The 12,366-nt window shown below is 34.7% G+C and overlaps 2 protein-coding genes across 6 annotated transcripts; one reads left to right on the top strand and one right to left on the bottom strand.

Annotated features, from left to right (window-relative positions):
* Positions 1–502: 502 nt before the first annotated feature.
* Positions 503–8,876, top strand: LOC148300564 (uncharacterized). Of its 5 annotated transcripts, none has more exons than XR_015838922.1 (5): positions 503–916; positions 1,377–1,674; positions 1,983–2,141; positions 2,571–2,793; positions 8,427–8,846. XR_015838922.1 is itself a non-coding variant. In XM_088274587.1 (5 exons), the coding sequence occupies exons 3-5, from the start codon at positions 2,111–2,113 to the stop codon at positions 8,874–8,876; spliced, it is 573 nt and encodes a 190-aa protein (XP_088130713.1). In that variant the 5' UTR covers positions 527–1,133; positions 1,377–1,674; positions 1,983–2,110. The 5 variants fall into 5 exon arrangements, 2 of the variants coding, with proteins under 2 accessions (XP_088130714.1, XP_088130713.1); XR_015838921.1 differs by having other exon boundaries at positions 503–1,120; XR_015838920.1 differs by having other exon boundaries at positions 503–1,133.
* Ssb-c31a (single stranded-binding protein c31A) lies at positions 8,833–9,984 on the bottom strand. The gene is made up of 2 exons (XM_088274589.1): positions 9,858–9,984; positions 8,833–9,601 (listed from the first exon to the last, which is right to left on the bottom strand). Exons 1-2 carry the CDS (start codon positions 9,915–9,917, stop codon positions 9,341–9,343), a joined length of 321 nt encoding a protein of 106 aa, XP_088130715.1. The 5' UTR covers positions 9,918–9,984; the 3' UTR covers positions 8,833–9,340.
* Positions 9,985–12,366: the final 2,382 nt, after the last annotated feature.

Here is a 12,366-nt window from a genome sequence, read left to right as displayed (position 1 = left end):
GAAGAGAAGAACACTCCCAAGTACAAGAACGCCATATGCCTGAAATAGGGAGAGAATATAAATAAGTACAGATGTTTATTTTTGTAGTCTTTACGGAGAACTCAATATGTTACCATATCTGATAAGAGAGTATCACGAGGTTAAAATTTTGGTGCTGAAAATTTTGAAATAGAGTTAAGTGTCATATCTACATCTATAAAATGCATATATAGTCGGTCTACATTGTCGGTGCATAGTGAAACATTTTTAATTTTGTACTGTAATGAGTAAGTGTGATTACAGTAGGGCACCACTGACATAATAGTAGAAAGACAGTGGATGTGCTGGTAACAGAGTATGTAAAGAATTGATTTTGCATTTTTTTGTAAAATATATTAAGTACTTGTCAAAAATCGTATTATTTCGATATACATTGATAACAATAACATTGATCACATAAGTGATCGTCTACGATTGATAAACGCAGCACAGGTCTATGGAAAAAAAAGTACAAACTATTATTATCTATGGATAAAATTGTCAAGTTGACAGCCGATTATTTGTGTCGCTTACAGCTGTTTGTGTTTGTCGGTCTCATTTTGAAGAATCGTTGATGTTTAAATAAAGCATATGAATAATCTTGTATTATTCACTGTTTTTTGTATATGAATTTAAAAATTCATAATGTTAATATAATCTAATAATTTTATGTGAAACTTATGCCGCTCGTGTTTGTGATTCTGATGATTTGCACAATATTTTCCAAGCGTGTATTTCTGACGTATTTGCATATTGTACAACATTAGATGTTGTAAAAAATGATAGTTTACTATCTTTCCTCTGTAGAAATTGCGTCACTCTATTGAATACTTTTTATTCCTTCATACAACAATGTATTCGTTCCGACAAACATCTGAGGCAGATTAATATTCCACAGGTTACTATAAGATTTTAGTAAAGGAACAAGGTATGATCGAACTTGAAACCTTCGACTAATATGTCAGGTTAAGTTCACTACCAAATATATACAATGGTATGTGTCTGACAAAATTTGACAGTAAGGCGTTTGCTTAAATGGTTTTTACAGTTGGCTAATTGATAAATATTAGTGGACTAAGCATTATCTTCCAACAATTATGTGGTTAGTAGATCAGGTGAGGTATATCGTTTTCTCACTTAGTGCTCCTTTTCCATAGTTCATTTTAGGTAATATTTGCCAGCAGTCTTAAATTCGACTGAAAAAAATTCAGTTTATTTTAATTTGAGACTCAATAATATTTATTATATTAATAAAATGTATAGCTTTATTTGATTTTTAATGTAACATCGCTTACTCATACATGTATATATTGATAGACTTGATGGTATGTGTTGTAAGATGGTATGTTTGCTTTTAGTCAGCAGAAAATATTAAAGAAGAAGTCGGCACAGTTGAGATGAAGTACGACATGAAGTTTGAATTGATTCCACAACTTTCTTCACCACCTGATTTCCACATTTCCGAAGATAGATGCTGCATTCTAGAAGATAACTTTATCCATAAAGATAATACTAAATTGTCTTGTTATTTATGATCCCAAGATTTAGAAAATAATTTTAATACTTTGGAAGTTCAAACACTTCCGCAGGACATAATTGTTATGAAAAATATTCAAGACTCTTCTGCAGAAGAAAGAGTGCTACAAGCTGGACAAGGTAACAATTTTTGATTGGGTCGTAGTTATTTTTAATAATTATTGGGAAAATGATTGAACATTTTCAATAGTTTATGAAAATTATTTTTGGTAAACAAAATGCCCACAAAGGATCCTCCAAATGTGATGTGTGTTCCGATACATTTAGTGAAGATATATCGCTGCAACATATCATTAAAACAAAATTGTGCATTTTAAATAACAGGTAGTTTAATTTATACCAGAACACCTGACCTGTGATCATAAAAAAATTAAATACTATTTTTAAGTATCAAAATATTATTTATATATTTTTTTACCTTTATTTAGGGATGTATTAAAAGATGGCTGGAAAATTATTTACACAGAAACAAAATGTAGAACTAGCACTCTAATATCAAAGGCTCAATTGGAACATTCCAAGTGTGAAAAAGTATTTAAAGTTCAGCATAGATTGGATGCCCTATGAGACAGCATTATGGACTGAAGGTAAAATTGTATTTTGTATGTTTTCTTCTCCTTACCCTTACCCTTACCCTCACCCTCACCCAGTGGCGCATACCTATCAGAATCATATCAACATTATTTTAACCTAACCTAACCTAACAGCATCATATTAAGATTATTTTAACCTAACCTAACCTAACAGCATCATATCAACATTATTTTGATTGCAAATTACATGGAGGTAGAGCGATCAATCCCGCAATTCAGGTACGATTCTAGGGTGTTATTAAATAAATATTAGATTGAAAATTTTCATATATTTATTTTCACCCCTCTGTGAATCGAATCCGGAATCTCCAGCATGGTAGCCAAGCGTCCTACTTACTATTACATACCTACTTACTATAACTATTACATTATAGAGACAGACACATTTCACATTATATAAATATTTAGTTTTTCTATTTCCAGCCTTTTGTCTGTAATATATGCTATAATGAATTTTGTGGTTGAAGAACATAAAAGATGCATATAAACCGACATACTGGAAAGAAAAGTTGCATTTGCGATATTTGTAAAAAAAGCCTTTTCATATCCGACAGTATTCTCTACTGACAAGAAGATTGGTTCCGGCGTCAAGCGCTTTGATTGTGCAATTTGCAACACAAGTTTTATTCAAACAGGCCACTTAAAAGTGAGTATCGACATTGATATATTTCCAGCTTTGTAAATTCAAGATTTTTTTACACTGCTAAACGAAACGCATTACTGATCGATTTTACTGTGACAATTCATCGGTCGCTAGTTAGGGCCTACCTTCGTAGACTCACCCTTTGGGAATCGTACATTGATATCCACATAAATCTACTTTTTATTTACAGTAGCTTTTCGAGTCAGTTACTATCTGACTTTTAAGAAGCGCTTGTATGTTACTAAAGTGTGAGTCATTTAGTGATGCTTTCTTAAATAATTATAAGTATCTTATACTTTTTGTAAATCATGACGTCAGATCCGACGGATCGGCTTTTCTCAGTAGAATGAATACCTAAGGCTGATATATCGGATGTTATACTACTACATATATACTAAACATATTTTGATGCACCTTGTGTTATTTTCTACTGGTTTACTTTTTCTTCTGTTTAACTATGTTCGATATTTGTAAATATTCATAAAGGCCTTTTGGACATTTCTATAGCCTATGAAAAAAAATTCCAGGAAACAGCCTGAATTTTTAAATTTGTGGAGCATAATGGGCATAAAAACCAGTAACAGGAAGCCGGAGACAATAAAAAACCTAATGGTTGATGCATAAATAACATCATATTTTTTCAAGAAAACAAAAATACTTTTTTCGCATATATTTTACTAATTTTGTTAATAACATAATTTCAATTATTTTATGTGACTTTTTTCCATCTTTCTGAAAACTTTTTAATTCAATTGGAATAGAAACTTTCGGGTTTCGATACAAAGAATGTGTCTAGTGTGATTGAATTCATACTATTTTTTGACATCTCATCAAAGATGAAGAAGAATATGGAAGTCTGGGGATTTACGGGGCTGACGATCGTCATAGGCTGGTTTAAGTGGGCCGCCAAACACAAAGCGTAATAATTTTTCAGGAAGTTCCGCTTTGGGAGTAGTTAATGGGACTTGTCCTGGCTTGGTCCAGTATCGCTTAACTAACTTACTAACTTACCATCATGCCGCTTCTCCGCAGGGGTAGGCAGAGAGAATAGAACGCCACACCACTCTGTCTTTGCAAACATTCTTCGCCTCTTTCACGTTCCATGCATTTCCTCATACATACCCGACAATTATTACGACTTCTAACCTGACCACTTTCAAGTATTTGGTATACCTGATCGTGCCATGTTTTTCTCGGTCTTCCTCTGCTCCTTTTTCTGATTACATTCGCCTCATACATTGTTTTAACCTTCTTTCCTCACTCATTCGATCTACATGTCCAAACCATCTCAACACACCTTTCTTAATTTTATCGATAATGCTTATATCAGCTTTGCATTCCTTCCTTAATTCACTATTCGAACATCTATCATACATCATTTTGTCGCACATTCTTCTGAGAGATCGCATTTCGACTGCATTCAGTCTACTTTCATTCTTCTTTTGCCAACTCCATGTTTCACTTCCAGGTTTTTATTTGCTATAACTGATTTCAGTGCACCATTCACTTAATTCCCAGCATTCACTCTCCTTTCTATGTCTATATCAATCTTTCCATCCCTAGAAAACATACTACCCAAATATACAAATTCATCTACCTGTTCCAAAATCTCTCTCTATTTACCAATATTTCACACTCAGATCTACATTCATCTCTTTCCAAAACCATAATTTTGGATTTGCTAACATTCATCAATAAATCACTTTCCTTGCACACATTATACACTTTTGTCACCAACGCCATCGGCAAGAAGAACAGCATCGTCAGCATACAAAAGGCAACAGGCAGCCAAATTATTCATTCTAGCTCCAACATTTAAATCTTTCACTTCTTACATGCAATTATCCATGTATAGGTTAAACAGCCACGGCGACATTACACATCCCTGTTTAACACCTTTAGAGATGGTAAACCAGGATGAAAATTAACCACTTACCCTAATGCATGCAGTGCTATCCTCGTACAAGGATGCAATGCCTTGGATAAGTTTACTGCTTACCCCATACTCAGATAACACCTTCCATAGCTTCGTTCTATCAACTCGGTCATACGCTTTCTGCAAAACCACAAAAGCACAGAAAACCTTTTGGTTTTTGCCCAAATCTTTTCCGTAATGTTGCGCACGGCAAAAATTTGATCCGTACATCCTCTCCCATTCATGAATCCACTCTGGACATCCCACACTTTGTCCTTTGTTATGGTTCTCACTCTTTCAATAAGGATTCGACCATACATCTTACCAACAGCAGTCAATAGACTGATCAGTGTCGCTTCCTTGTTTTATTATTATACACAACCCATTCTTCATCTTCCATCACTAGCCGATGCAAAAAGGGCGCATGATTTTATCTCGCAGACAAGGAAACACATGTCGTAACTCGGTCTAACAGATTTGCGGGTGAGCATTCGTGCAGGACCCACACGTCGTACTTGGAACCCGTACCAATACGACGCAGATGCCTCACTACCGTAGATTGATCAATACCCATCGTCAATGCGATGTCTCTGGTATTTTAGAACATCGATAGCACCTGTGCCGTACACATCACATATGTTTTTGGTTGCCTCAGTTGCATTGTGGCCTTTATGGAATTCAAAAAGTAAGTGTCGAATATGCACTCTTTTCTCTGATATTTTAAAAATTCACAAGGGCCCTGTATCCTCTCAACAATAAACTTTTTTTTTTAAATTACTTAACGTCCAATTGACTCTGAAATCTAGCTATGGCTTATGCAACACCGCTTATCATGACCTACTCAGGCTTCAACTTTTTAAGTCTTATAGCCTATGCCTACTCGTGAGTGGATTTACTCTTTATGTTTAAAGTATCTATAATTTCGTGTAATTCATGAGTGAAAATTCTAGGCAAAACGCTCGCTAAAAAAAAAATGAACATTTGTTAACACATATTATTTTTTGACATCTCATCAAAACACAGTTGGTAAAAAAAATATACCACAGACTACGTAAAAATATGACGTTACTTATGCATCAACCTAATAGCTATATTTTTAATTTAAGTTTTACTTGGTAAATACCACTATTTCTTAAAATAAATTAACAGTATTACAATGACTAAAGCCTAATGACTAATGTCTATGTTACCACTGATAAAGATAAATAAGAAACAGCTCCTATCCCACCCCCTCCTTCATCCTTCAACGTCCCAAGGACACAACTCTAAAGTCTAGTCTAGTCCATATACATAGCTTACGATGCTTTTTACAGCAACGTAACTAATGGAACTCCGCCCTTGCCTGCTGTTTTGTAGATTACGAGAAAGCTTTCGACAGTCCACAAAGGTCTTCTCTTAGAAATATCATAAAAGAATATAGAGTTCCTGTCAAAATTGCGGCCATTATCAGGGCACTTCTTACTAACAGCGAATGCTGCGTTAGAATAGATGATGTGAGCAGTGATCCCTTTGAAGTCTCCACTGGGGTGAAGCAAGGCTGTGTACTAGCCCTGTTTATCTTCATCATCATGTTCGACTTCATCCTCGAATGTCAATCCCACCGGATCGAGGAATTGCAGTGAGTCCTGCTCAGAAACTATGCTATTTAGAATATGTAGATGATCCAGTTCTAATAGAACCCTGCAAGATATAATTGACTCCCTCCAAATAAACTCCGCTCGGTTAGGCCTAAGGGTGAATACCAAAAAGATCAAAGTCATGTGCAACTCCGCCTGTTTGGACCGAGATCAACATCTTACTTGTGAGGGACGAGTGCTCGTTCGAGTCGACACCTTGGAACACTCATGGTGGAGGATGGCAGTGTCCAGAAGGAACTGAATGTACGGCTCAGAATGGAAGGAGCCATATTCAATAAAATGCGCAATGTCTGGGACTCACTGTTTTACTCTACAAAAACCAAGTGTCTCTCTTTAACGCCTGCATTGTAACAGTGCTGCTGTACGGATGTGAGTCGTGGCACCTCACCAAAGCTCAAAGCAAAAAACTAGCAAGTTTTGAAAATAGGTGCCTAAGTCGAATACTGGGTGTAAAGTGGTATGACTTCGTCAGGAATGACGATGTAAGAAGAACCCAACAGTCCCTCATACTGGAAGTCCTGAAGAGGAGGAGGTGGACATGGTTGGGACATGTCCTTAGAATGCCACCTGAGAGCATTAACCCCTCATGTCTCCTTCCAATCCTGAGGATTCCGGCGCCTCGGAAGGCCGCTGACGACCATTCACCGACTATACTCAGCAGAACTTCGAGACGCCGGACTGACCTGGGAGGAAGCCAAGGAGATGGCGCGTGACAGAGTGACTCGTAGACGTCTCGTGTTGGCCATATGTTCCACCTAGGGAGCGAACATGGATAAAGCAGAAGAATTATATGAAGGCAAAGGAACTAGCCTTACATTTTAGAATAATATTAAATAAATATCAAGAGTAAAAAAATTCATTTCTTTAGACCTCCATGGCAATCAAACCCCTTCCAGTATTTTAGGCAAACGCAGTAATACACTACAGGCGGATCTTTTGCATCTTTCGCACATTCGACTTTGCACAATTTGCTATTTCGAACATTTAAAAAAAATTGTTGGTAATTATGCAAAAATGTTTTGTTTTCGTGCTGTTGTTTCCCTTTTACACTATGAAATGTATATGAACCGGGTCCGTTCTGTGAAAAGTGTTATGTACGTACTGAATTATAACATATGGAACGCAATAAACAACATTGGAGATGCTGCATGGGTTGAAATAAAAGAGTCAATAATAAAAGGTTAATGAAACTATGGACAAAAATGATGGGTGATTTCATAAATTCTGATGAAACTCCAGAAACCATCACACTTGATATAGTTCACCTAATGAACAAAGTAAAACTGGATGTTAACAGTGAAGATATTAATGAGATAATTGGATCTCATTCTGAACCCTCGACTAATGAATTCCTTATGGACCAACAAGAGAATGAAAATAATATACAAATTTAAAGTGAGGAAGAAGAATCTGAAGAAAGATCAATAACTTAACAATAAAAAATAAGAACAGAGCTTTTAGGCATCTCGGGACATTATAAAAATTAATGGAAGAATTTGATCCCAATGGAGAACACATATCTGAAGTGCTACTTCATATTTCAGAACACTATGAAGAAAAGAATAGTAATAGTAAAATACAACTAACTCTCGACTAGTTTATTAAGAAAATATAATTTTTATTCAATGTGTACTTAGTAATTTTTGATAAATACAAATTTTAAAGTACAATTTTTGGTGTTTTTTATTATTTCTTTTTTACATCCCTCTACTTTCGATCATTTAACTTTCGCATACATTTTCAGGAACCAATCATGTGCGAAAGTTAAGGTCTACCTGTATATACAAATACTTTTATTTCCATGTTATGGAATATACAAATTTATGCGAGTTGCTGGTGGTGGGTTTCATTCCACATAAAATGTATAATATTCAAGTTATTAACTGTAACTCTCATACTGGGATTTTCAGTATATGTTCAGATAATTTTTGGTATCTTTATAAAAAATATATTTTTATTTGTAATTGGGTATTTGAAGCGCTGTTTGCAGTTCTAATCTATTATTTTTATTGTATTTTTTTTTACAACAGTTTAGTTAATTTGTCAGTTGATTTCAAAAATTAAATTGTGTGTATTGTTTTCAGTCATTTGCTGAAAGGCCCTCGTGCAACCAGTGCACATGTACATACCAGTTCAAATCCAGTTCTGCTCTCCAGAGCCATAAGGAACATCGTAATAGGAGTGCGGGAGCTCTGTGCGCGTATGGAATCACAAAGCAAGGAGAAGCGGCACGCATGCAGCGCGTGCAAGCGGTTCGCACACACACACTACTGCGAGTCCACACTCCAGTGTCCGATCGGTATGCCGGAGTGAGGAGCTTCTGCACTTGCGGCCAGCTGTGGATGTGTGGGTTACCATCACAGCGAGGAGAAGAGGCGCATGTCCCAAGTGCTCCGCATGACAAACTGCTAAAGGTCCAAGCCAGAGTGCACCTTCGTTGTCTCAAATGGAAAGAGTATTCTTTTGTGACTGGGGAAATAAGTAATAAACTTTTTTCAAATAATGATGCTCGTTTTATTTTAAAATGTTATTAATTCAGGTATATCCATGGATTAGGTTTTAATTTGAATCAAAAAGAACATACCATTGCCCTACTGTGCTTAAGTTTTAAATGCAAATTTAGTTGATTTTGATGTAAGAAAAAAAATCATCCAATGTACTCTCCTCAGATTACTGGAAATACTTTATTTTATTATGTCTAGAACTTCATTTAAAATCAAAGAGCTCAGTTTGAATGTGTCCTTGCTAACCATTCGACCCCAATATTTGTATGGGTTTCTATAACCGCATTAATTTACAAACGGTTTGGTGCTTTTACACTAATACATATGTATTTGACATGCAGTTGGTATATTTTTTAACTCTTTTTGGCCCTTATTTGTGTTCAATGTTATCGTATAAAGTAGTTCTAATTTGAGCAAGGTGAGAAGTACGAGGAAATTGCAGCTTAGGCATAGTAATACAAGTAATCGGAAGTTCAGTGCGAACGAGTGAACATTCAGGAAGGGATAGCTTGGTTAATCTCGTCGCTCAAGCTGAGCAACTTGTGCCACAAGTCCACAGGGAGAGAGATGCCCTTCTTGCCGGGCAGTAGCTCGCCTCCCTTTTCGTAGAATTCACGGATGTCGACGTACGTCTTGCCCTTGAACTCGCGCACCTTCACCAGCTTGTTCTTCTGCAGCACCCACGTGGGTTCTTTGTCCTCAGTGCGAGCGCCACTTACTCCACTTTTGCTTTTCTTGGAAGGAGGAGGATTTTTCTGAAAATTTTTCAGAATTTTGTAACAATTCGACATCGTATACGTTCATTTGTCAGAATAAATAAAACTCAATTTGGAGTTAAATAAATTTTTAGCAAACGTGAGCAACTATGTAAGTTTTAACCTATTTATATAAATGGGTAAAAATAAAAAGGTATATACGAAGATCCCGAAATCGTTAATGCGATAGTAATACTTTAATTCGGAAATTGGAAGTTGAGGTTAAAAATTAAATAAAAGGAAAATCATGTCTTACATCAATAGGTCCCTCATCGCTATCACTCGAATCGCTATCTTGTTTTTTGTTTTTAGGCATAATGATACACCGGTAATAAATTACAGTCCTAGGAAATGCTTTCGATTTAAGAATTGGAGCGAATTGTAGCAAATCCTAACCATAGATTCTGTATATAACAAAAATCATAGTCTAAAAAAGTAGAAATATAAAACAAGTACTTACCTACAGTCCATGAAAACGGATACAACTCATTATTTTCTTGACTCCAACATTTAGAAAGCGAAAATAGACTGGCCACCCTTTTTCAATACATAAATAAATATACATATTTACCATATATATATATATATATATATATATATATATATATATATATATATATATATATATATATATATATATATATATATATATATATATATATATATATATATATATATATATATATATATATATATATATATATATATATATATATATATATATATATATATATATATATATATATATATATATATATATATATATATATATATATATATATATATATATATATATATATATATATATATATATATATATATATATATATATATATATATATATATATATATATATATATATATATATATATAACCCACTTGATAAAATTTATAAAATACTCAAGAAAATTTGTTCATCACAAAAATATAAAACAACATAATTTTTTCATATTCGTATTATTTATTTCTCTTATTTTCTTAATCAACATTCCTTTTCTTTTTATTAAAACATAAAATTTTTTGAAAAAATATGTGTTTTCTTGAAAATATATACTATTACGTAAAAATTGGTAGATGTCCCGTTTTGAGGGCAAAGTAAATGGTCAGTTTAGAGTTGCATCATTTTTACCTTGCTTATTATGATGAACAAGGTTTATAAATGATCTTAAGATCATTAAGTGATTTTTTTCTTTTTCTAACTATAAAAAGATGTTATATTTTAATCTGTGTTGGGAACAAGAGGCTGGGATCTAGTGTAGGCCAATCAGAAACTTGTCAACATTTGCTCATCAAAAGCCGGACTGTTGACAGTCGTCAGCAGACCTTCCGTTCCACTAGAAGAGGGTTGTCCTAGCTTGGTTTATGGTACCAATGTCCTTTGCTAGTTATATCATGTATGATACCACCTCTCGTGACAGTTCCTTATGAAGTATAACTGATGTCTTTGAAGTTCACGTTCGTTTAGTCGAGCTGTAATCATTCACATATCAATATAACTAGGACCAGGGTCGTCAATTTGCGGAGAATCGGGTTGCCGGTAAAAGTGGTGACCATCAAAGTCATCGGTAAAAGTCACCGATTTAAAAATATCGTTTATCTTGGTATTCAAAAGTTTTGTTGTTGTTGTTAAATTAGAAAAAATTGCCTCAAACAACTATAAACCAGACGTTTAATTTTTTTAGCTATTCTGGTTTTGATCCTAATTTCTTCATTTCTTATTTTTTATACACAAGGATACGCTTCAGGTATCGCAGTGGACTGATACCTGATGCAGACGGCTGATTACCTTTCCTTCATGTGTTAACGATCAAGATAACACCGCGTTTATATGTTGCAGTGTTATCTTGATCAATACTTACATGAATGTAAGGTGATCACTCCTGCGCTTAAGGGACCAGCCCAGGGTGAAATTAAATAAATATTAGAGTGTAAAATCACTTATATTTATTTTCACAAGGGAATCGAACCCAGGACCTCCAACACGGTAGCTAAATACAGTAACCATTACACCAATTTTAATATAATTGTTTATTTATATTATTAACTTAAAATACAATTTTTTTTTCTCAAACCATAATTATTTTATTATTCATTTACAGTAATGCCTCGCATAACAAACGCTGCGCACAGCGATATTTATGTTCGTCCATTACGCCACTCACGGACTGCATTCCGATGCAGGGAGAAGCAGCTGAGGACACTCGAGTGGTTCAGCGCACGAGCTCGTTGAAGAACACTAAGAAGAGCTGACAACTGTAGTGCCAAGTACTAGTAGTCCAGCAACATGATGGAACTCAAAGAGAAGCTGACAACGAGGAGGAGCAATCAAACCAACCCATCTCAACGGCCGCCATTGAGAACGTCCTGGTCAAATGGGTTTCTTCAAGGTATCAGAATTTAACATAACCTAACAAATCTTAATAACTAAACCAAATGAAACCTAACCTAATCTAGCTTTACAAAAATTACTGGAATCTTACCTAACCCAACAAATTTTCATAACTAAACCAAACTTAACAAGACTTCCCTCCTAGCAATGACCAAATGCCGAGAATTCAATGATTAGCTCAAACTAGATTATCCCTCCTGTTACAAAACAGATTTAACCTACGAGTAAGAAGTAACAAAAACCCACTAACTGATGTATAAACTTCGTACATAATAAAGATAAATAATAATGTAGCTCTCATAAAAAACCTAATTAATTAATTGATTACGGTTATGTGAGGGCACAATACCGTAATCTGTGATGCTGATTTTTTATT

This window comes from Brachycentrus maculatus, unplaced genomic scaffold (genome assembly GCF_059751285.1).
Source record: "Brachycentrus maculatus isolate JH-2025_06_01 unplaced genomic scaffold, ASM5975128v1 h1tg000692l, whole genome shotgun sequence".
Taxonomy (NCBI): Eukaryota; Metazoa; Arthropoda; class Insecta; order Trichoptera; family Brachycentridae; genus Brachycentrus; species Brachycentrus maculatus.
Note: the sequence above shows the minus strand (reverse complement) of the source record. Positions and strands in the feature narration are given on the sequence as shown.